This window comes from Eschrichtius robustus, chromosome 21, assembly GCF_028021215.1.
Source record: "Eschrichtius robustus isolate mEscRob2 chromosome 21, mEscRob2.pri, whole genome shotgun sequence".
Taxonomy (NCBI): Eukaryota; Metazoa; Chordata; class Mammalia; order Artiodactyla; family Eschrichtiidae; genus Eschrichtius; species Eschrichtius robustus.
The window spans coordinates 31,920,844-31,944,769 of record NC_090844.1 but is presented as its reverse complement, the minus strand read 5'-3'; the positions used below and the strand labels follow the sequence as shown (position 1 = coordinate 31,944,769).

Genomic DNA, 23,926 nt, shown 5'->3' with positions numbered 1-23,926 from the left:
TCTAAGATAATTACCTAAAGGTAGAATTATTGAATTGCAAAGTATGTGTGTTTTTAATTTTATTAGAGACTACCAAATTTCCTACAAAAAGGCTGTGTCAGTTTGCACTTTTACCAACAGTATGTCATGGCATTTGGTGTCCCCCATAGTTTTGTAACTGAGCAAGGTACAAGTTTTACTCCTGTTTCAAGATTATCACCATATAGCCCCTCTATAATTTTTTCTAGCATTTTTGTAATTACAGTTTTTTGTATTAGCTCTATAATTGGTGGGGGGGGGTCATGTGGAGTGAGCTAGAGAATTAACTTTTACCCATTAATTGTCAGTTGTTGCAAAACCATTTAAAATGGTACTTTCACCATAAATAAAATTCCTGTATACATAGTCTATTTCCAGATTCTCTTTTCTTTTATGAAGCCATCTGTCTGTCTTGCACAGTAGCTGTGAAAAAAAATTAACAGCTGTATTGAAGTATAATTGAATACAATGTCAAAAAAAACCACCCCAAATTCAGACTTAGATAAGAAAAGGCTTTATCCAGAAGAAAGACTATTGTAGTAGGGAGAACACGCTGATCTCAGACATCTGGAAGCGTCTCAAAATCAAACAAAAAGGTTTTTCTTTTATAGGTTAAATGTGGGAGCAAACAGAGATAAGCAGAATCTTTTATGGGGAAGCTGGATAAGCAGGGGAGAATAGCCAGTGAGGTCTGATAGGAAGTTGTCTTTTGGTCAGCTGATTGCCAGGAGAAGCTGGGAAGGGGTGGGGATACTTGTACCCTTTTTTTTTTGTGGAGACAAGCAGAGTTCAAGGGCCTACAGGAAAGAGAGAAGGCTCACTAAAGTTTGGTCAAGACAAAGCAAAGGGTAAGAAACAGGCAATTATAAACACTTGTCAACAATGAACTGCACCCGTTTAATGCATACAAGTTAGGTTTTGATACCTGTTTGCATATGTGAAACATATGTTTTTGTGCTTTTGGTGTTACATCTAAGAAATCTTTGCCTAGTCCAAGATTGCAAATGTTTTCTCCTAGAAGCTTTATCATTTTAGGTTTTTTAAAAAAATAAATGTATTTATATTTTATTTATTTACTTTTGGTTGCATTAGGTCTTTGTTGCTGCACACAGGCTTTCTCTAGTTGTGGCGAGGGGGGGCTGCTCTTTGTTGCGGTGCGCAGTCTTCTCATTGCGGTGTCTTCTCTTGTTGCGGAGCACAGGCTTCAGGCACGCAGGCTTCACTAGTTGTGGCACGTGGGCTCAGTAGTTGTGGCTCACCGGCTCTAGAGCACAGGCTCAGTAGTTGTGGCGCACGGGCTTAGTTGCTCCACGGCATGTAGGATCTTCCCGGACCAGGGATGGAACCCGTGTCCCCTGCATTGGCAGGTGGATTCTTAACCACTGTGCCACCAGGGAAGTCCATCGTTTTAGGTTTTACATTTAGGTTTATGATCCATTTTGACTTAATTTTTTGTACGGTGCAAGGTATAGATCATTTTTCAAAGTTTCAGATTTTTATTATGAAATAATTATAAACTAACAGACTGTTGCAAAAACAGTCCAAAGAGTCCTATGTATTTTTCGCCCAGTTTCCCCCAAAGGGTGACAAATTATATAGTGATAGTGCAGTATAAAAACCAGGACACTGACGTTGGTATGTTAACTAGATTACAGACTTTATTCAGCTTTCACCATTTTAACCTGCATTCGTGTGTGTGTGTGAACTTTTATGCAGTTTTATCCCATATATAGATTTATGTAACCACCACCTCAATTAAAATACAGAACTGTTGCATCACCACAAAAGAACACCCTCCTGCTACCTTGTCGTAATCACACCCACCCTGACTCCAGCCCTTATCCCTGCCCCTGGCTTCCATCTGTGGTTTTGCCAGTTCAATAATGTTTGCCATTTCAATAATAAATAGAGGGACTTCCCTGGTGGTCCAGTGGTTAGGACTTTGCCTTCCAATGAAGGGGGTGTGGGTTCAATCCCTGGTCAGGGAGTTAAGATTCCACATGCCTCGGGCCAAAAAACCAAAGCATAAAACAGAAGCAGTGTTGTAACAAATTCAATAAAGACTTAAAAGAAATAATAATAAATGGAGGGACTTCCCTGGTGGTCCAGTGGTAAAGAATCTGCCTTACAATGCAGGAGACGCAGGTTCGATCCCTGGTCGGGGAACTAAGATCCCACATGCCTTGGGGCAACTAAGTCCACGCGCCACAAACAATGAGCTCATGCGCCTCAACTAGAGAGCCCGTGTGCTGCAAACTACAGAGCCCACGTGGCTGGAGCCACGACTAGAGAAGAGAAAACCCGCACGCCACAACTAGAGAGAAGCTCAAGAGCTGCAATGAAGAGCTTGCACGCCGCAAGAAAAGATCCCACATGCCTCAATGAAGATCCCACGTGCCGCAACTAAGACCCGACACAGCCAAAAATAAATAAATAAATCTTTAAAAATAATAATAATAAATGGAATCATACAACATATAACCTTTTGAGACTGACTTTTTTTCACTAAGCGTAATGCCTTTGAGGTCAGTCTAGGTTGTTGCATGTGTTAATATTTTTTTATTTTTTATTAGTGAGTAACTGTCCATTGTATGGATATTACTTCAGAGATTTGGAATAATGTTTAGGTTGGTATTTCCACCAGCCCAAAGGGCCTATCTGAAGTTTGTTTAACCATTCACCCATTAAAGGATATCTAGGTTGTTTTGCTGTTATGCATTTTGCTATTATGAATAAAACTGCCATGAATTATAGTCCACTCTTTATCATCAGAGAATTAAAGAAAAATATGGTCTTCATGAGTAAACATATGAAGAATCTCAGCAGAGAAATGTATAATAAAGAACCAAATGGAAATTATAGAACTAAAAAGTCTAATAAATGAAAGATTCCCTGGGTAGAATTAATAGCAGACTAAGATGGCAGAAAAAGAGTCAATGAACATGAAGTAGAACAAAAGAAATAATCCAATCTAAAGAAAAAAGAAGAAAGATTAAAGAAAAATGAACAGAGCATCAGGGACATGTAGGCAATATCAAAGAGCCTAATGTAATTATAAATGAAATCCCAAGAGGAGAGTGAGAACGAGATGGGAAAAGTATTCAAAGAAATAATGGCTGAAAATTTCCCATATTTAACAGAAAATGTTAAGTTACAATTCTAAAACACTAAGTAAAGCCAAATCAGAATCATTACTAAGAATGATTATAGGCACATTGTAATCAAAGTGCTGAGATAAGCAGAAAATAATGCAAGAAGTCAGAAGAAAATGGGGAACAAATGTATAAATGGCAGGTGATTTTGGGAGCAGAAGACAATAGAACAGCAGATTTATAGTTCTGAAAGGAAGAAACCGTCAGCCTAGAATTCTGCAACATAGGAAAATAAATATTCTTCAAAAATTAAAGCTTATTTCCCCTGCCCCCTTCTCTCCTCCTCCTCCTTTCTCCTATCTTCTTCTTTCCCCCTCTCCTTTCTCCTTCCCTTCTCAAACAATTGATACCTGAAGACATTAGTTGGAATATAGGAGAGTAGATGTCACTGGGTGGAAGGTTTGGGGCAGGGGTAGGGAGCCACGGTGGGCCAAAGTGGGGTGAGAGAAGCCAAGCAAGATAAAAAGAATGTCCACATGGGCGGAAATCCACCCAACAGAGAAGTCAGACCCTGAGCATGAAGAGAAGTGCATTTATGGATGCTTAATTTCCTGTGATCATTAAACACACTGTTGTAAACTGAATGTTTGTGTCCCCCAAATTCATATGTTGAAGCCCTAACCCCCAAGTATGTCTGTATTTGGAGAAGGGACCTCTAGGAAAGTAATTAAGGTTAAATGAGGTCATAAGGGTGGGCCTTGATCTGATAGGATTAGAGTCCTCATAAAAAAGAGACACTGGAGAGTTTGCTTGCTTTCTCTCTGAACACACGCACTGAAGAAAGGCCATGTGAGCACACAGCAAGAAGGCAGCTGTCTGCAAGCCAAGGAAGAGAGTCTGCGCCAGAAACTGAATTGGCTGGAACTTTGATCTTGGGCCTCTAGCCTTCAGAGCTGACGTAATAAATTTCTTTTGTTTAAGTCATTAGTCTATGGTATCTTGTTCTGGCAATCCCAGCAGACTAAGACACATACTTTCTGTGATTTCAGTCCTTTGAAATATGTTGAGACCTAGATAATAGCTAAAGAGTCACTGGTAAATCCAGAAGGATAGTAAGGGACTGTTTCCAGAGAGTAACTGTTACAGCCAGGTTAGAAGGAAGCATAGGTCTAAGATAAGAATTTTAGTAATGAATATTGATGACAATAATTTATTTCTTTATTGACAGTCATTTTCTCTTCACAGGAATGTGAATTGGACCCTTGTTGTGAAGGAAGTACTTGTAAACTTAAATCATCTGCTGAATGTGCATATGGCGACTGTTGTCAAGACTGTTGGGTAGGGAATTCCTCCCTATTTGGAAAAACTAGAAAAAGGAAAAATATGCATATATCAAAATTGGTTTTCTCTGATCTGTAAGAGAGTACTATTTTTATTACATGATTACATGAAAAGTTTTATGACACTTGTTTGCAGTTTTGTATCATGTTCTTTTATGACAAGTGGTCTAAAGAGATTTTTTTTCTTAAGTAAAAACATTTTATTTTTCTGATTTAAGAGTGGTCTATGTTTTTCATTAAAAATTCAACAATAGAAAGTAGACACTGAAAGACCCTCTATAATTTTACCCTCTTCAGGTAGCCATTGTTTGATAATTTGTTATTAGTCACTTTTTCCTATGTAAATGTGAGTATGAGTGTGTGTGTAGGTGTGTGTTTGTGTGAAAGTGGGTAAACATGGGTGTACATATTTTTACTATGCACTGTTTTCAGTAAGATACCATGGATTTTCTTCCATTCATGTAGTTCTACAAGGTTATGTAGTTAGTATTCCTTTGTATGGCTGTACCATAATTTCTTTATCTGGTCTACTAATGATGGACATTTAGATAGCTTCCAATATTTGCTTGTAAGTGGAATTGTTGGGACAGAGTATGCATATGAAAATTTTTGACACACATTTTATATACCTTCTACAAATGTGCCAGTCTGTAATTGCCAGTATAATCAATACACTGATTACTGTACAGTGTACAGTATTGATTACATCATGTAAGCACTATTTTTGTTTCCTCATACTAACATTGGTTGCTAGCCAGTGTTACGATCCAGGTTAGTTTGATAGGTGTAAAGTGCTTTTATATCTTAGTTTAGTTTGCATTTCTTTTGGTTATCAATGAGGCTATGCTTTTTCATTTTCCATGTTTCATGACTTTTATGAATAGCCTATTATGGGCCTTTGTTCATTTTTCTATTGGGTTATTTAATCTTTTGTTTTTGTTAGAACTTTTTATAGATATAAATACTGTGGTTTCCAATTTGATTAATTTGTGGGAATTTTCCTGATATTCCTGTTCAATTTCAATCCTATTACCCTAGTTCCTTCCAGGAGGTACTTTGTGCCGAGGAAAAACCAATGAATGTGATGTTCCAGAATATTGCAACGGTTCTTCTCAGTTCTGTCAGCCAGATGTTTTTATTCAGAATGGATATCCTTGCCAGAATAACAAAGCCTATTGTTACAATGGCATGTGCCAATATTATGATGCTCAGTGTCAAGTCATCTTTGGCTCAAGTAAGATATTTTATTTATATTGATTGCTTTGATTTTATTTTTTTGTTTTAGTTTTTGTTAAAACCTCTTTCCTTCTCTGTAGGCAATCATGGTCATGAATTTGATGTGTCCAAGTTCAGTTGGTGATTTTTGTTTTTATAATACTTTCTCACCTCTCTATCCTGTGTATATTAACATTATATTTATACATATATATGCACAGTATTGTAGTCTAGATTTAATAAATTCATGTAAATAGTATGGGGACATACATATGGGTCTTCTGTTTTAATTGTTCACTCAAAACGTTTTTGCAGTCCATCTGTATTGCTATATTTATTTATTTATTTTTTTTGAGAATGATGTTTGCTGTGGGTTTGTCATATATGGCCTTTATTATGTTGAGGTAGGTTCCCTCTATGCCCACTTTCTGGAGAGTTTTTATCAGAAATGGGTGTTGAATTTTGTCAAAAGCTTTTTCTGCATCTATTGAGATGATCATATGGTTTTTATTCTTCAATTTGTTAATATGGTGTATCACATTGATTGATTTGCGTATATTGAAGAATCCTTGCATCCCTGGGATAAATCCCACTTGATTGTGGTGTATGATCCTTTTAATGTGTTGTTGGATTCTGTTTGCTAGTATTTTGTTGAGGATTTTTGCATCTATATTCATCAGTGATATTGGTCTGTAATTTTCTTTTTTTGTAGTGTCTTTGTCTGGTTTTGGTATCAGGGTGATGGTGGCCTCATAGAATGAGTTTGGGAGTGTTCCTTCCTCTGCAATTTTTTGGAAGAGTTTGAGAAGGATGGGTGTTAGCTCTTCTCTAAATGTTTGATAGAATTCACCTGTGAAGCCATCTGGTCCTGGACTTTTGTTTGTTGGAAGATTTTTAATCACAGTTTCAATTTCATTACTTGTGATTGGTCTGTTCATATTTTCTGTTTCTTCCTGGTTTAGTCTTGGAAGGTTATACCTTTCTAAAAATGTGTCCATTTCTTCCAGGTTGTCCATTTTATTGGCATAAAGTTGCTTGTAGTAGTCTCTTAGGATGCTTTGTATTTCTGCGGTGTCTGTTGTAACTTCTCCTTTTTCATTTCTGATTTTATTGATTTGAGTCCTCTCCCTCTTTTTCTTGATGAGTCTGGCTAATGGCTTATCAATTTTGTTTATCTTCTCAAAGAACCAACTTTTAGTTTTATTGATCTTTGCTATTGTTTTCTTTGTTTCTATTTCATTTATTTCTGCTCTGATCTTTATGATTTCTTTCCTTCTGCTAACTTTGGGTTTTGTTTGTTCTTCTTTCTCTAGTTTCTTTAGGTGTAAGGTTAGATTGTTTACTTGAGATTTTTCTTGTTTCTTGAGGTAGGCTTGTATAGCTATAAACTTCCCTCTTAGAACTGCTTTTGCTGCATCCCATAGGTTTTGGGTCGTCGTGTTTTCATTGTCATTTGTCTCTAGGTATTTTTTTATTTCCTCTTTGATTTCTTCAGTGATCTCTTGGTTATTTAGTAACGTATTGTTTAGCCTCCATGTGTTTGTCTTTTTTACGTTTTTTTCCCTGTAATTCATTTCTAATCTCATAGCGTTGTGGTCAGAAAAGATGCTTGATATGATTTCAATTTTCTTAAATTTACTGAGGCTTGACTTGTGACCCAAGATGTGATCTATCCTGGAGAATGTTCCGTGCGCACTTGAGAAGAACGTGTAATCTGCTGTTTTTGGATGGAATGTCCTATATATATCAATTAAATCTATCTGGTCTATTGTGTCATTTAAAGCTTCTGTTTCCTTATTTATTTTCATTTTGGATGATCTGTCCATTGGTGTAAGTGAGGTGTTAAAGTCCCCCACTATGATTGTGTTACTGTCGATTTCCTCTTTTAAAGCTGTTAGCAGTTGCCTTATGTATTGAGGTGCTCCTATGTTGGGTGCATATATATTTATAATTGTTATATCTTCTTCTTGGATTGATCCCTGGATCGTTATGTAGTGTCCTTCCTTGTCTCTTGTAACATTCTTTATTTTAAAGTCTATTTTATCTGATATGAGTATAGCTACTCCAGCTTTCTTTTGATTTCCATTTGCATGGAATATCTTTTTCCATCCCCTCACTTTCAGTCTGTATGTGTCCCTAGGTCTAAAGTGGGTCTCCTGTAGACAGCATATATATGGGTCTTGTTTTTGTATCCATTCAGCCAGTCTATGTCTTTTGGTTGGGGCATTTAATCCATTCACGTTTAAGGTAATTATCGATATGTATGTTCCTATGACCATTTTCTTAATTGTTTTGGGTTTGTTTTTGTAGGTCCTTTTCTTCTCTTGTGTTTCCCACTTAGAGAAGTTCCTTTAGCATTTGTTGTAGAGCTGGTTTGGTGGTGCTGAATTCTCTTAGCTTTTGCTTGTCTGTAAAACTTTTGATTTCTCCATCAAATCTAAATGAGATCCTTGCCGGGTAGAGTAATCTTGGTTGTAGGTTCTTCCCTTTCATCACTTTAAGTATATCATGCCACTCCCTTCTGGCTTGCAGAGTTTCTGCTGAGAAATCAGCTGTTAACCTTATGGGAGTTCCCTTGTATGTTATTTGTCGTTTTTCCCTTGCTGCTTTCAATAATTTTTCTTTGTCTTTAATTTTTGCCACTTTGATTACTATGTGTCTCGGCGTGTTTCTCCTTGGGTTTATCCTGTATGGGACTCTCTGCGCTTCCTTGACTTGGGTGGCTATTTCCTTTTCCATGTTAGGGAAGTTTTCGACTATAATCTCTTCAAATATTTTCTCTGGTCCTTTCTCTCTCTCTTCTCCTTCTGGGACCCCTATCATGCGAATGTTGTTGCGTTTAATGTTGTCCCAGAGGTCTCTTAGGCTGTCTTCATTTCTTTTCATTCTTTTTTCTTTATTCTGTTCCGCAGCAGTGAATTCCACCATTCTGTCTTCCAGGTCACTTATCCGTTCTTCTGCCTCAGTTATTCTGCTATTGATTCCTTCTAGTGTAGTTTTCATTTCAGTTATTGTATTGGTCATCTCTGTTTGTTTGTTCTTTAATTCTTCTAGGTCTTTGTTAATCACTTCTTGCATCTTCTCAATCTTTGCCTCCATTCTTTTTCCGAGGTCCTGGATCATCTTCACTATCATTATTCTGAATTCTTTTTCTGGAAGGTTGCCTATCTCCACTTCATTTAGTTGTTTTTCTGGGGTTTTTTCTTGTTCCTTCATCTGGTACATAGCCCTCTGCCTTTTCATCTTGTCTATCTTTCTGTAACTGTGGTTTTTGGTCCACAGGCTGCAGGATTGTAGTTTTTCTTGCTTCTGCTGTCTGCCCTCTGGTGGTTGAGGCTATCTAAGAGGCTTGATGGGAGGCTCTGGTCTGTATTGCTATATTTAGATCATAGAGCATTAAAGTATTCTGTTATATAAATGGAATCCATTCTTTTCCTAGTAGTATTTAATATATTTTTTATTGTGTCTCTTTTTAAATATTTCATTTTTATCAAAGTTATACATACAGTAAAGAGCCAAATCATTCACAAGATTTTATGAAAAAGTAAAGTGTGCCTCCACATAATAGCCCCATCCCTTAAGGCAACCATTTTTACCTTTTCTTGCTGATTTCTAGTCGATTACTTTGTTACTTGCTCCAGGTCTTTAGATAATTTCTTGGTAATGCTACTTTTTGATTTTTCCATTCTAGGTATTAACTGTTAATTTTTCACTGCGGAGGATGAGAATTTAATTTCTTACCTTCTCTTCTCTCAACACTTGTCAGCTCTCATCCTACTCATGCTCATTTTTCATTCTCCATCCTCTTAATATGGATTAATTATAATTTTAGGTAGAGCAGTGTTGACTGTTGTGATGTTGTAATTTATAACAAACCAAAAAAAATTGGTCTTTGTCCAGTTCCTGGCATGAGCTCCTAAAACCCTTGGAATTTCCCAAGTAATGAGAGCTGTAAAAGTGTCTTTTGTTATGTCAATGAAGTGACTTTTGGAAAGCCCCTCAGTGACTTAAGGATGGGGCTGGTTGCCAGGGAACTAACCCTGTGATTAGTTGGAACTTTCAGTTCCCTCACCTCTGGGACTGGAGATTGCTGTACTCACAAGTGGCCAGTGATTTAATCAATCATGCCTATGTAATGAAGCCTCCATGAAAACCCAAAACGACAGGGTTTCGAGAGCTTCTGGCTTGGTGAACAAGTGGAGATGCAGGGAGAGTGTCACACTTGGCAGGGCCTGGAACCTCCAAGCCCCTTTCTCTATACCTTGCCCTATGCATCTCTTCCATCTGGCTGTTCCTGAGTTATATTCTTTGATAATACACCAGTAATCTAGTGAGTAAAATGTTTCTCTGAGTTCTGTGAGCTGCTCTAGCAAATTAATCAAACCCAAGGAGGGGGTCATGGGAACCTTGATCAGATAGGGTCGGAGGAGAGAAGACTAAGCATGAAATGGGACTTCATTTATGTTAGGTCATGGGATACAGTGGTAGAGATCTGTGAACTTCTGATATATTTTGCAGGAATGGACAGGTTACTGCAGACCAAAAAAGTACTTACAGATAGGCATTTTAGAGAAGCAAATGCTGTTATTTAGCAAGTATATTATCTTTGTAGAGGCCTGCAAAAAAGTCTAGGATGACCGAAGGAACCACATTACTGGGGGGGGCCTTGTTATTAATTTAGTCACTTTTTCCTAATATAAATGTGAGTGTGAGCATGTGCTTTGCTAGAGTTATTGCCATGTGATGTTTATCCTGTGCAAGTATTCTGCATCCATTTTCAGATTACTTGATCCTCCACCTCTTTTTTCTTCCAACTCCTTTCACTGCATATCCATTTTCTTGTAAACTGAACAACGTAGTATCAGGTGTGTAAGACAGACACATGAATTTCCATTATTAGATAGAATGTACTGCCAAAATGGCTTCAAAATATTTCCAAATAAAACATTTTTAGGAATATATAATTAAGTGGAAAAATCAAACATTAAGTGGTACATATATAAAATATAAGAAAACAAGAATGGATTGATACTTTATTAGCTGTCATGGCTATTTTTCAATGTAATTAATACCTAAAGTAAGCGTCCATATATGGTAAGTTAAAAAAAATAATACCTGGAAGTGTTTTCACCAGCCCTCACAGGCTGATCTAACCAGGGGTGCAGTAGACCTGTGTTTGAGAGCAATGAGAATTAATATGCTGAAAGTGCTACCATACTGTGCATGGTTTTTAATTTCATCATGGTTAATAATTTCATCTTGTTTAATGACACTTCTTTGAGGACTTGAGTGCTCGAGTCCAGGCTAACTTTTAAGTACCATCTAAGCTTTATTTTCACATTTTGTTGTTAATTATAAAATGTGGAACAAAATGTTTTATCTGTAGGTCCTGAAACCTTTTCAGAGGTGTTGAGGCAGTTTATCCAGGCGTGTGGACTGTCGTAGGGAATACTTGTATTTCTGAATCAAATTGCCATAACTTAAAAAAATTTTTTTTTTAATTTTGATTTTATTGGAGTACAGTTGATTTACAATGTTGTGTTAGTTTCAGGTGTAGAAAAAAATTTTTTTTGATGTTACAGAAGCCAAGGCTGCTCCAAGGGATTGTTTCATTGATGTGAATTCCAAAGGTGACAGATTTGGCAATTGTGGTTTCTCTGGCAATGAATACAAGAAGTGTGCCACTGGGTAAGTGGAGGCGAGAGTATAAAAGAATATGAAAGACTGTAAGATCAGTCATCTTTAGTATCTTTTACAGCTCCTTGTGACTGCCGACTGTCTCCCCCTTAAACATCTAACTTTTCAAACTTAGAATTTTGTAACACATGACTTCAGAGAGATTCTGAATAGGAAGGGTAAAATTATTCATACCTTTTGACATTATCTGTCTAAAATATAATGATTTTTAGAATGTTACTTTTGTTTATCCTGTTCTACAATAAGAAGCCCAAATAAACACTCTTCTCCCTCTTCCTTTCATTAAAAGATTATGCTGCTAAATCCATACGTAAAGGTATCTGCAGAATTAATTCTGGACTTCATCATTTTCTTCTGGCTCCATATAATTTGAAAGTGACAAATAAAAAGCCTCTTTTGTTTCTATAACATTTGCACATTGTAAAAAAATTAGTATTATTACAAAAATGTAAACAAAAGTCATCCATAATCTCTGTCTGTATGTATTCACTAATTTCAGTGTATGTCTTCCCTTTTTTTGTTGTTTCTGTGCACTATACATACACACACTAACATTTTGCATAATTGGAATTATTCTATAATACTGTACTTCTCTTCTACTCACTTCACCTTCTACTCTGCCAATTAGGCTAAGCAACTGAGGTAAAACAGTGCTTACTAAGAAGAAATAACAACCGTGACCTCCGTGTTCCGAAATCCAACAGACATCTTTAGGTCTTCATGCTTCTGGACCTTTCAGTAGCATTCAGCTATGTTGACCATTTTCTCCTTGAAGACACCCCTTTCCTTGGCTTTTGTGTAGAATGTTCTTCTAGTATTTTTTTCTGTTTCCGGATGCTCCTTTAATGTATTTATTTGTAGGCTCATCTTTCTCTACTGAGCCATTAAATGTGAAATACTTCAGCTCTACTGGTCTACATGTCGTCCTCTGCCACAGGGCCTTGGCACGTGCTGTTCCTTCTGCCTGGCATGCTCTCCTCTCTGCCATTTTAAGTATAACTTCTCTAAGAAAGACTTCCTCAACTTCCTTAACAGGGTCAGATGTCCCTCTTATAGATGTTCTTAATGCTGTGTGCTTTTATTTTTTTAATGTTAGCCAAATTATGTTGTTCTAATTCTTTACAAATTAGTTATCCACATAAAGTATATTTCACAGAATATTTAGAATATACCTTTCTTGATATATAAAACAGAGTAGGTTGAAGGAAGTTAGAAAAACAAGAAAGTATTTCAAAAGAGGGTATGAACATAACTGTTTTGACTACCTTGTACAGTCTCAGAACTAGTTGTAGATATAAGTTCTCTTGCATTTATATAGCACTCTTTTTCTGGGGAAGTCAAACTATTATTCTTAATAAATTTTTAGTATATTTAAATTGCATGGGAAGGTTATGTCCAAACCATTGCCTTAGCAAGAATAATCACTTAAAAATGATACTGCCTTAGAAAAGATATTCGGTCGGCCAAAAAGTTCGTTCGGTTTTAAGTAAAAATAAAAGACATTTTAAATTTTCACGAAGAACTTTATTGATCAACATATTCACTGACCGAATTAACTTTTTGGCCAGTCCAATAGATAGTGTAATAGGTAATTTTCCAGATAAAGGGAAGGTCAGATACAAAACCAGTTATAGGCATAGCATTTTCAAGATTCTTTTATGGTGTTTAGAAAAGACCAAGGAGGGCTCTGTCCTGCACTTGGAGGAATTGGACCCATCTTGGCTAACATAATTAGGCTAAATCAAAATGAGAAAAGTAGCAATTTGAAAGTTGAAGGAAGGATGAACTGGTTAAAAAATTGTATGTTTCTCTTTCATTGAATTTGATATGTTGTATTTTCCTTATTGTTCAGTTCATGATATTTTCTGAGTTACAGTGTGATTTCTCCTTTGACTCGTGTTATTAAAAGTGTATTGCTAATTTCCAAATATTTGGGAATATTCTGGTTATCTGTTTTTGATTTCTAGTTTAATTGCATTGAGAACATACTCTCTATGATTTCAGTTCTTTTCAATTTATTGAGATGTGAATTAGTGTCCAGCATATGGTCTATTTTGGTGAATGTTCCATGTTCAATTAAGAAGAAAAGTGTATCTTGCAGTTGTTGGATATATTATTCTATAAATGTCAAGTTAATTAATGGTCTTGTTCAAATCTTGTATATTTTGGGTGTGTGTGTGTGTTTATCTGTTTACCCTTCAGTTTCTGAGAGAGGTGTGTTAAAATCCCCAGCTGTGATTATGACGTTGTCTATTTCTTTTAGTCCTATAAATTTTTGCTGTATGTGTTTTGAAATGTGTTCTTCAGTGCTTATGTTATTAGGTGCATACACATTTAGGATTGTTATGTCTTCTGGAAGAACTGATCCTTTCATTACTACCAAATTTAATACTTCAGAATTTTTTTTTGTAGTATTTGTCTCCTAAAACATCTCATTTGTTTAAGTGACCATCTGGTTACCACCCTTGTCACTACACTGTAAAGTCCATTCTGTGTTTAACATAGTGCCTGGCACATTGTCATAGTAAGTGCCTATTAACTGTTTGTTGAATGAATGAAGGAACAGATGATTTATCTAATGGGTGGAATTAGTGTAACTAATTGAATGAGCTGAGCTAAACCTTGGGATAAGTGGATTGATGCAAACCTGTAAGGGGCTTGCTACATATGCCTTATCCTTGTCTTTAGCCTGGTCCCGTTTCCATATTTTTATGAATATCTTAATGAAATTATAGCAACTACATTTATAAAACTTAAATTACTGGGTAGCTGATTTGAAAAGCATTTTATAATAGTAATATAAGGATAATGTAATATAGTCATTAGGAATACACATTTGAAGTTAGACTCTGGGTTTGAATACTGCTTTAACCACTTAAGATCTCTGAAACTTTGGACAAGTTACTTCGCTTACATACTTCATTTTTCTCTTCTGTAAAATGGGAATAATAATGGTACCTATTTCTAAGTGTTGTTTTAAAGACTGAATGAGTTGGTGGATGTTAATACTAAGAAGAGTACCCGGTTCATTGTAGGACTTATCATCATCATCACCCTCTTTATAATCATCCCCATCACAGAAAATACATAAAATCTAGAAAAGTCTCAAGAAACTGGTCACATATGGTCCTGTCATCCAGAGATACTGTTAAATTTTTATTGTTATTTCCTTCTCATGTGTATTCATAAGCATATAAATATATATCATACACATGTATACATACGCATATGTGTACTCAGAGACCCACATCTGTGTGTATAAACAAAATTGCATAGTATGATTTATACTGTTTTATAAGTTGATATATTTACTTTCCACTCTATTAAGGGCATTTATAGGATATACCCAGCTTCTTTTAACCATTTCCTTATGTTAGAAATGTAAGTTGTTTCCAGTAATTTGTTTTTTTAAACAAGGCTGTGATAAATACAGTTTAAGTATTTATGTCTCTGATTGTTTCTTTAGTAGATTTTTCTCAAAAGAAAATGGAAGATAGTTTTAAAGGCTCTTCATAGATGCTTCTAAATCGGCCTTCAAAACGTTTGACTGATTTATACTTCCACTACCCCCTCATCAACGTCAGAGTATTGTCTTAAGAAATACTTTTCCAATTTGTTACATCAAATAGATATTTCATTCTTGCTTTGAATGAATTTGTAAATACTTATTTAATTTCTTGTTGTTGTTTTTCAAAAATGTTTAAAGGGATATAGAGAAAATGTGGTTTCCACTCTTACTCTCTTTTTCCCTCTTCCCACCCTGCTCTTCAAGTGTGTCTTTGAGCTTCTTGTCTGCCTTTCCAGAGTTCATTATGCACATATACACTCCTGGTTCCCACCCGACTCCCACCCCCTGCTGTGCACATTGTCTTGTTCCATTTCACCAAAAGAGCTGTCCTCTCTTTCAGAACATAGATGGTGTCGTCTTTTTAAACTATTTATTTATTTACATTTTTTATATTTTTATACAATTTTTAAGGGTTCCTTTCCATTTACATTTATTACAAAATATTGGCTATATTCCCCATGTTGTATTGTACAAATACATCCTTGAGCCATTCTTAACACTCAATAGTTTGTTAAACTTTTTAAATGAAAAGTTTTAAATACACAGAGAAGTAGAAAGAATAGTATGATGAACACCCATATATCCTAGATTAAAACATTGTTAATATTTTATCATATTTACCTTGTCTAGATTTCGCTGAACCATTTTTAAGTAAATTATCAGCATTATGATGCGTCACTCCTAAATTCTTGAATATTCATCTCCAACATATAAGCCCGTTCTCAATACTGTTATCATACCTAACAAAATTAAGAGTTTCCTAATGTCATGTAATCCCTGGTCAATATTTACATTTCTCCAATTGTCCATGTCCTCAAATTGTCTTTCATAGCTGTTTTTTTTTTTCCACATCAGGACTCAACCAAGGTTCACACATTGTATTTAGTTGTCATGTCACTTAAGGCACTTTTTAAAAAAAAATTAATTAATTTTATTTTTGGCTGCGTTGGGTCTTCGTTGCTGTGAGCGGGCTTTCTCTAGTTGCGGTGAGCCGGGGCTACTCTTCGTTGCGGTGCGCGGGCTTCTCATTGAGGTGGCTTCTCTTGTTGCGGAGCACGGGCTCTAGGCACATGGGCTCAGTAGTTGTGGCTCGCGGGCTCTAGAGCGCAGGCTGAGTAGTTGTGATGCACCAACTTAGTTGCTCAGCAGCATGTGGGATCTTCCCGGACCAGGGCTCGAACCTGTGTTCCCTGCATTGGCAGGCAGATTCTTAACCACTGTGCCACCAGGGAAGCCCCACTTAAGTCACTTTTAATCTAAAATATTCTTCTTCAGTTTATTTATTTTTTTCTTTTCAATGACAGTGACCTGAGGAAATGACTGGGCCAGTGGTCTTTTAGGGTGGCCCATGTTCTGGATTAGTTTGGTAGTTTTTTCTCAACATTGCTTAACTTGTGTCTTTATTCCCTGAATTTTCTATACATCAGAAGTTAAATCTAAAGTCTTAATTAGATTCAGGTTAAACATTTTGAATACTTCATAAGTATTTGAATACTTTGTAAGTGGTAGATGATGTCAAGGAGGCACGTAATTCTGGATTGTCTTATTATTACTGTTACTAAGTGGCAGTGACCAGATCTTGCTCTTGTAAAGTTAGGTCTTTGCCACTGCAACTATCAAGTAGTATGTGGAGTGATGATTTTGTATCGCATAAATATCCAGTTCCCCACCAGTGTTTCACCTCATGGTTTAAGTGTGCATTGATGATCCTCGCCTGAAGCAGTTATTCTATTGGTGCTTGCAATATAATTTTTATTACTATAACAATGAGCATCTCTTAGCTTTGTTGGCTGTTTGCATTTCTTATTTTGTGAATTGCCTATTTGCATCTTTGCTAATTTTTTTCTGTTGAAGTGACTATCCTTTTAATGATTTGTGACAGTTTTCTTTTAATATGTTAAGAGTATTTTCCTTTTACTTCTTAATATGTCACTAAGACTGTACATGAGACATTAAGTATATCATAGCAGCATGAATTTTGGTAGGTTCCAGTAGATGCTAACTGAGATCTGCTTTCTTCTATGCTTTGTTTTAGAGGTTTTCATAGCTAATTTCAACTAATTACGTGAGATAGGCATCATTATTTAGCTCTTGTTTTTCAGATGAAGAAACTGAACTTAAGAAAGTTTAAGCACTTTACTCAGGTTACCTCGTGAATAAATGGTGACATAAGAATAAATGTAAAGATGGGACAAAATAACTAACTCTTAAGTGAAGGATGGAAGGAAGAGGACGCTTAATAGCAGCATGTGCAAAAAGTAAATAGGGGTGTTAGCTGAGGATAAATTCAAGGACATCAATAATGTAATGTAGTTACCATAAGAGCTACTGTCATCCTGGGCTTCATAGAAGTACCGTATCTAGAATAAAGGAAATGACAGTTCACCTTGTTCTTTGCTTGTCAGGCTGTAGCTGAAATTTCATGTTTTACTCCGAGCACTGTGCTTCAGGAGGGAGGGAGACAAACTAGAACATATTTAGAGGAGAGCTTCCTTGTTACATGAGAAATGATTGTAGACTATTGTCCTGTGAAGTAAGTAATTAGGACCTACGTGATAATTGTCCTAAAAAGCTGCCATGTGGAGGAAAGAAAAGACATTATCTGTGTGGTCTCCTGTCGAAGATCTGGGACCAATGAGGAAAAGTTATAGGGAGAAAGATTTTAACTCAAGAAGTAAAAGATATGATAGCTGGTATGAGAATATTTAGGAGGTGATGAATTAGAGGAATTGGAAAACAATATCCTATAATGACTTGGCAGTGATAGCATAAGGGAGATTTAAGAATAGGGTAGGTGCTTGGATCAAAAGACAATCAATTAGGACTTCCCTCATGGCACAGTGGTTAAGAATCTGCCTGCTAATGCAGGGGACACGGGTTCGAGCCCTGGTCCGGGAAGATCCCACATGCCGTGGAGCAACTAAGCCCGTGCGCCACAACTGCTGAGCCCGCATGCCACAACTACTGAAGCCCGTGCTCCTAGAGCCCGTGCTCCGCAGCAAGAGAAGCCACCGCAGTGAGTGGTACCCTACTAATTTGCATCTTTGCATTCACTTACCTGTTCTCTGCCATATTTAAAGAGAGCTACTTTGATCTCTGTTGCTTTCACACACGTTTTCTGTTGAGATTCCCTTTAGCTAAACAGCAATATACTCCCTGCCTATATACTAAAAATATATAATTTTTCTTTTGTATCTACACTGGATGCATTGTAGTTTGCGTTATTTCTCTATCTTTCCAGGAATGCTTTGTGTGGAAAGCTTCAATGTGAGAATGTACAAGAAATGCCTGTATTTGGAATTGTGCCTGCTATTATTCAGACTCCTGGGAGAGGCACCAAATGTTGGGGTGTGGATTTCCAGCTTGGGTCAGATGTTCCCGATCCTGGCATGGTGAATGAAGGCACCAGATGTGGCGTTGGAAAGGTAATCATAATGTTTTCTAAAACAAAGTAAAATTTTAAAAATTAAAAAAATCATTATATAAAACTAGTGGTTCTTTTCTGGGTATAAAAGAAATCTCTGTTTATTGTAGAGATTTGGGAAAATAGAAAGCTGCCAAGAATAAAAATAAGAACAGCTATACCTCCTGATGATTTATAGCCATATAATGCTTTCGTTTTTAAAAAAAAATTTTTATTGCAGTATAGTTGATTTACAATGCTGTGTTAGTTTCATGTAATGCTTTTTTAAACTTTAGAAATGATCACTTTTCATCATGGTCACTGGATCTGCTTAGATTAGAGTATTCATTATCTGCATCTCATTGGATAATTTCCACAATTTCATTAAAGAAACTTCTGCATCCATTAAACAGCTATAATTCTATTATCCCGATTTCTTCATTGGGGTCATATATTAGAACCTGTGTTTTCTATGTTGTAATATACTGGGCATATCCCCCCCTCCCCATCAACGTGCTATAATTTATTAGCCAGGCTGCTATTACTGGGATTTCCAGGATTTTGTGTGAGTGTGTGTGTGTGTGTGTGTATGCATGTATGTGTGCATGCATCCGTGTCTTTGTACTAGAAATGTCATAACGCTTGTCCTGCCCATGCATCCTGCTACCCTGGCCACAGCTGTTTGGATCCAGTGTGAGCCAAGAGTTAGCCGCTGACTTACTACCAGCGGTCCCGGATGACAGGAGCTAGGCCTAATTCCTTTTTTGGGGGGGAATATATAAGTAAAGAAAGGTAGTTAAGAGTAGCGCTGCAACTACGAATTCTTTGAGAGATAGCATGATGTAGGAGGAGGGCTAGAAGGGTTATGGCGAGCTTAAGCTATATACAAGAGACGGAGAGGGCAGGATTGTTGAACAAGTTGAAGAAACCAACTCATGGGAGAATAGAGGAGGAGAGAGCGAACACAATCAATTGATTATGGGACAAATGAAGAAGACAGAGGGACCCACAAGTTACCTCAGTTTCTACCAAGTTTTCAGTTCCAATTCTGTTGCCCCTCACTTCTTACCAAAAAGACCCTGGTATTCTTGTGCCTGCCCTTGCCACGCCGTAAACTCAACTGCTGCAGGTACTATAAACAATGCTGAGGTAAATGGCTTTCTAAAAAATTTCACAAAATCCTAATTATTTTCTGAGGTTAAATTACTATAAGGGGGTGTGTACTTTTAAGGTTTTAGATATAGTTTTGCCAAATTTCTCTTTAGAAAAGTATTTATTAGTTTATCTTCTAAGCAGTTTTCAAAAATAAATGTTTTAACTCTCTATATCCTAGTCAGGATTAGGTGCTATTGTTTTTAAACTTTCATTTGGTAATTTTCTTTTTACTCTTTCTCGATTATTAGTGATGTTGAATTTTTTTGTCTCCATATATTTATTCCTTCTTTTGTGATTTGCTTGTCGATGTTATTTGTTCATTTAAAAATTGACGTGTTTTTCTTATTGATTTTAAAGAACTTTAACATATGTCATATAAGATGTCATGTAATACATGTAATATGTTTGCCCAGTTATTACTTGCCTCTTCCTTTTGTTTTTAGTATTTTTTTGCCATGTTTACATTTTTATGTAAACAAATCTATTATTCCTTTCCTTTATGGTTTCCAACTTTACTTACATGTTTTACAAGACTTTCTTAGTATAGTATCAGAGCATTATTTTCTAGTAGATTTTTAATTTTTTTTAATACTTAACTCTTTAATCCAGGGGAATATGGAGTGTATAGTATGAGGTTGGCATTCTTTTTTTCCTTTTTCATTTTATTCATTCAGAGATGATGACTATATGCTGATTTCTAATGTTACTTTTTTTCAGAATGGTTTGTTATTTGCCTTCACCTCAATTATAATCTCTCTTTTAATTTGAAATCTTATTTAAATTACTTATTAAATTTTTACATACACTTGGGCTTGATTTCTGCTTTTTCTCTTAATGTCCACTGATTGGTCTGACTACTCATGTGTCAGTATTACCTTCTTTTAGTTTTTGTCAGTTTTATATTTTTATTATCTGGTCATACAAATGCCCCCTCATTCTTTTTTCCTAATTTTCTTGGCTATTAATATTCATTTATTATTCCAGATGAACTTGAGATCATTTTGTCAAGGGGCAAAAAAAAAGTTTTTAAATAAAAGCTCTTTGGAATTTTAGTTGGGATCAAATCAAATTTATGAATTTGTAATGGGAAAAAGTGACATCTTTACATTATTCAGTCTTCCCATAGAAGAACATGGTATGTCTCTCGATTTTTTGGGGGGTCTTATTTTAAAGATTTAGTTATAAAGGTCCTTTTTATTTTTTGTTAGTTTTATTCCTAGGTATTTTATATTTTTATTGTTATTATGAATAGCCTCTTATTATGTTTTCTAAGTTGTTATGTTACATTTTCTAATTGGTGTTTATTGATAAGAGAGACTGGTTTGTTTATATTTTTACTGGCTATTATTGATATTCAGAAAAATATATTCACTTGTATATATTTATTTTGTTACCAGCCATATACTTAGTGTCACATATTTTTATTGTTGATTGTATTAAAATTTTCTAGGTAAACAATCATCTGTAAATGATAGAAAGTTGATTTCCTTTCTGATACTTACAATTTGGATTTATTTTCTTGTGTAATTGCAATGATAGAGCTTTCAGGATAATTTTAAAAACAAATGATAATAGTGTACTTCTTTGTCTTCTCCCTAACTTGACTGGGAATGCATCTAGCCTTCCAAGGTTATATATGATTTTGGCTATTGGCTTGGGGTAGGTAGTATTTTTCATTTAATGGAGAATTGTTTTAGTTGTGATTAGTAAGAATAAAAGGACAAATAGATTAAAAATTTTATAAGTAGTTTTTTCAACAGCTATTTAAATAATCACTACATATTTTCCTTTGACTTATTAATGTGCTGGGTTATATTGATAAATTCCTCGACATTAAATTGTCTTTATAAATTGTCTTTACATTCCAGGAGCAAATACTGGTAATGTAGATTTATTCCTGGATTCTGTGTGCTGGTGAATATACTACTTTTATATTTCTGAAGCTGTATACTTATGCTTTTTTAATTTATGAAATTTTACTCTGTGGATTATAGTCAGTACTCTTAAATCTCACAAAAACTCAGCTAAGACTGAATTAAAGCATAGCAGGAAATTTACTGATTCAAACCACAGAATCAAATAAAGAGCTCTGGAACCCAGAATCTGAGATAATGTCCCTGTGGTTCTTTTCCTATATCTTTCATTTCTGCTTCTCCCTTGTTGGTCCCCTCTCCGCCCACCCCCGCCAAGCCCAGCTTTATTGAGATACAATCAATATATAACATTGTGTAAGTTTAAGGTATACAATGTGATGATTTGATACACATATATATTGTGAAATAATTACCACGATAAGGTTAGTTAACACATCTATCACCTCACATAAATAGAACTTTTTTTGTGGTGAGAACGTTTAAAACTTATTCTCTTATTACCAACTTTCAAGTATATAATACAGTATTGTTCACTATAATCACCATGCTGAATATTAGATCCTCAGGACTTGTTCATCTTATAACTGGAAGTTTGTACCCTTTGACCAGTGTCTCCCCATTTCTCCCCTTCCCTGGCCCCTGGCAACCACCCTTCCACTCTCTGTTTCTGAGTTCAGCTTTTTAAAAGATTCCACATATCAGTGAGATCATATGGTATTTTTCTTTCTCTATCAGACTTATTTCTCTTAGTCTGAATGCCCTGAAGGTCCATCCATGTTGTTGCAAATGGCAGGATTGGTTGTTCAGGAATGTGTTGTTTAATTTCCATATTTTTGTGAATTTTCCAGTTTTCTTTCTGTTACTGATTTCTAATTATACCACTGTGGTCAAGATAGAGACCAGATGGGATTTTGATCTTCTTAAGTCTTGCTCTGTGGCCCAGCATATGATTTATCCTGTGGAATGGATACATACAGAATATGTATGTACAGAATACATACCAAATATGTATTCTGCTGCTGTTGCATGGATTGTTCTGTCTATGTCTTTTGGTCCGTTTTGGTCTATAGTGTTCTTCAGGTCTGTTTCCTTATTACATTTCTGTCTGGATCATCCATCCAATATTGAAACTGAAGTCCCCTATACTATTATTGTATTGTTGTCTATTTCTCCCTTTAGTTCTGTTCTTATTTGCATTAAATATTAGATGCTCCAATGTAGGGTGTATATATACTTACAATTGTTATACCCTCTTGATGAATTGACCCCTTTATCACTATGTAGTGACCTTCTTTGTCTCTTGTGATTGATTTTGACTGAAAGTCTATTATATGTGATATAAGTGTAGCTACTTCTGCTCTCTTTTGGTTACCATTTGCATAGAATATCTTTTTCCATCTCTTTACTTTCAACCTATGTATGTCCTTAAAGCTAAAGTGAGTCTCTTGTTGGCAACATATTGTTAGATCTTGGTTTTTTAATCCATTCAGCCACTTTGTGTCTTTTGATATGGGAATTTAGTTCATTTATGTTTAAAGTATTTAATTATTGATAGGTAAAGACCTACTGACTGTCAGTTTGTTAAGTGTTTGTTGACTGTTTTTTAGTTCTTTTGCCACTCTCTGTCTTCTTTTGTGATTTTTTTTTTGTAGTACATGTTTTAATTCCTTTCTCTTTATCTTTTGTGTTTAAGTTTTTTCCCTTTGTGGTTACCATGAGGCTTACATAGAATATTTTATAGCTATAACAGTCTATTTTAAGCTGATAACAACTTACCTTCAATTGTATACACAGCTCTACACTTTCACTTCTCCTTTCCTTGTATTTTATGCTATTGATGTCATACTTTACATCTTTTTATATTGTGCATCCATTAACAAATTATTGTACGTATAGTTATTTTTCATCATTTTTTCTTCCATTTTTATTGAGATATAATTGATGTACAGCACTGTATACGTTTAGGGTGTACAGCATAATAGTTTGACTTACATACATCATGAAATGATTATCACAGTAAGTTTAGTGAATATCCATCATCTCATATAGATACAAAATTAAAGAAATATTTTCTTCTTATGATGAGAACTCTTAGGGTTTCCTCTTATAACAACTTTCATTTGTAACACGCAGCAGTGTTCATTACATTAATCGTGTTGTACATTCATCCCTAGTACTTACTTATCTTATAACTGGAAGTTTGTACCTTTTGACCCCCTTCATCCAGTTCTCTCTCTCCCGAACCCCACCTCTGGTAACCACAAATCTGATCTCTTTTTCTATGAGTTTGTCTGTTTGTGATTTGAAGTATAGTTGACCTACAAAACTATGTTAGTTCCTAGCGCACAACATGGTGATGCGATATTTTCAATTGTTACGAAATTATCAGCATGATAACTCTGGTTACCAACTGTCACCATACAAAGATATTATGTTATTATTGACTATATTCCCCATGCTGTACATTTCATTTCCATGCCCCATTTGGTGTTTGTGTCTCTTAATTTCCCTCACTTATTTCACTCATTCTGCCACCTTCTTCCCCTCTGGCAACCACCTATTTG

At 35.6% G+C, this 23,926-nt stretch overlaps 1 protein-coding gene across 1 annotated transcript in view; it reads left to right on the top strand.

Annotated features, from left to right (window-relative positions):
- Window positions 1-23,926, top strand: part of ADAM9 (ADAM metallopeptidase domain 9) — a 104,984-nt gene that overhangs the window by 55,440 nt on the left and 25,618 nt on the right. Inside the window, exons 13-16 of the mRNA XM_068532078.1 lie at window positions 4,356-4,448; window positions 5,489-5,684; window positions 11,248-11,353; window positions 18,172-18,355. Coding sequence (XP_068388179.1) covers window positions 4,356-4,448; window positions 5,489-5,684; window positions 11,248-11,353; window positions 18,172-18,355 — 579 coding nt within the window. The remainder of the gene's footprint in view (window positions 1-4,355; window positions 4,449-5,488; window positions 5,685-11,247; window positions 11,354-18,171; window positions 18,356-23,926) is intronic.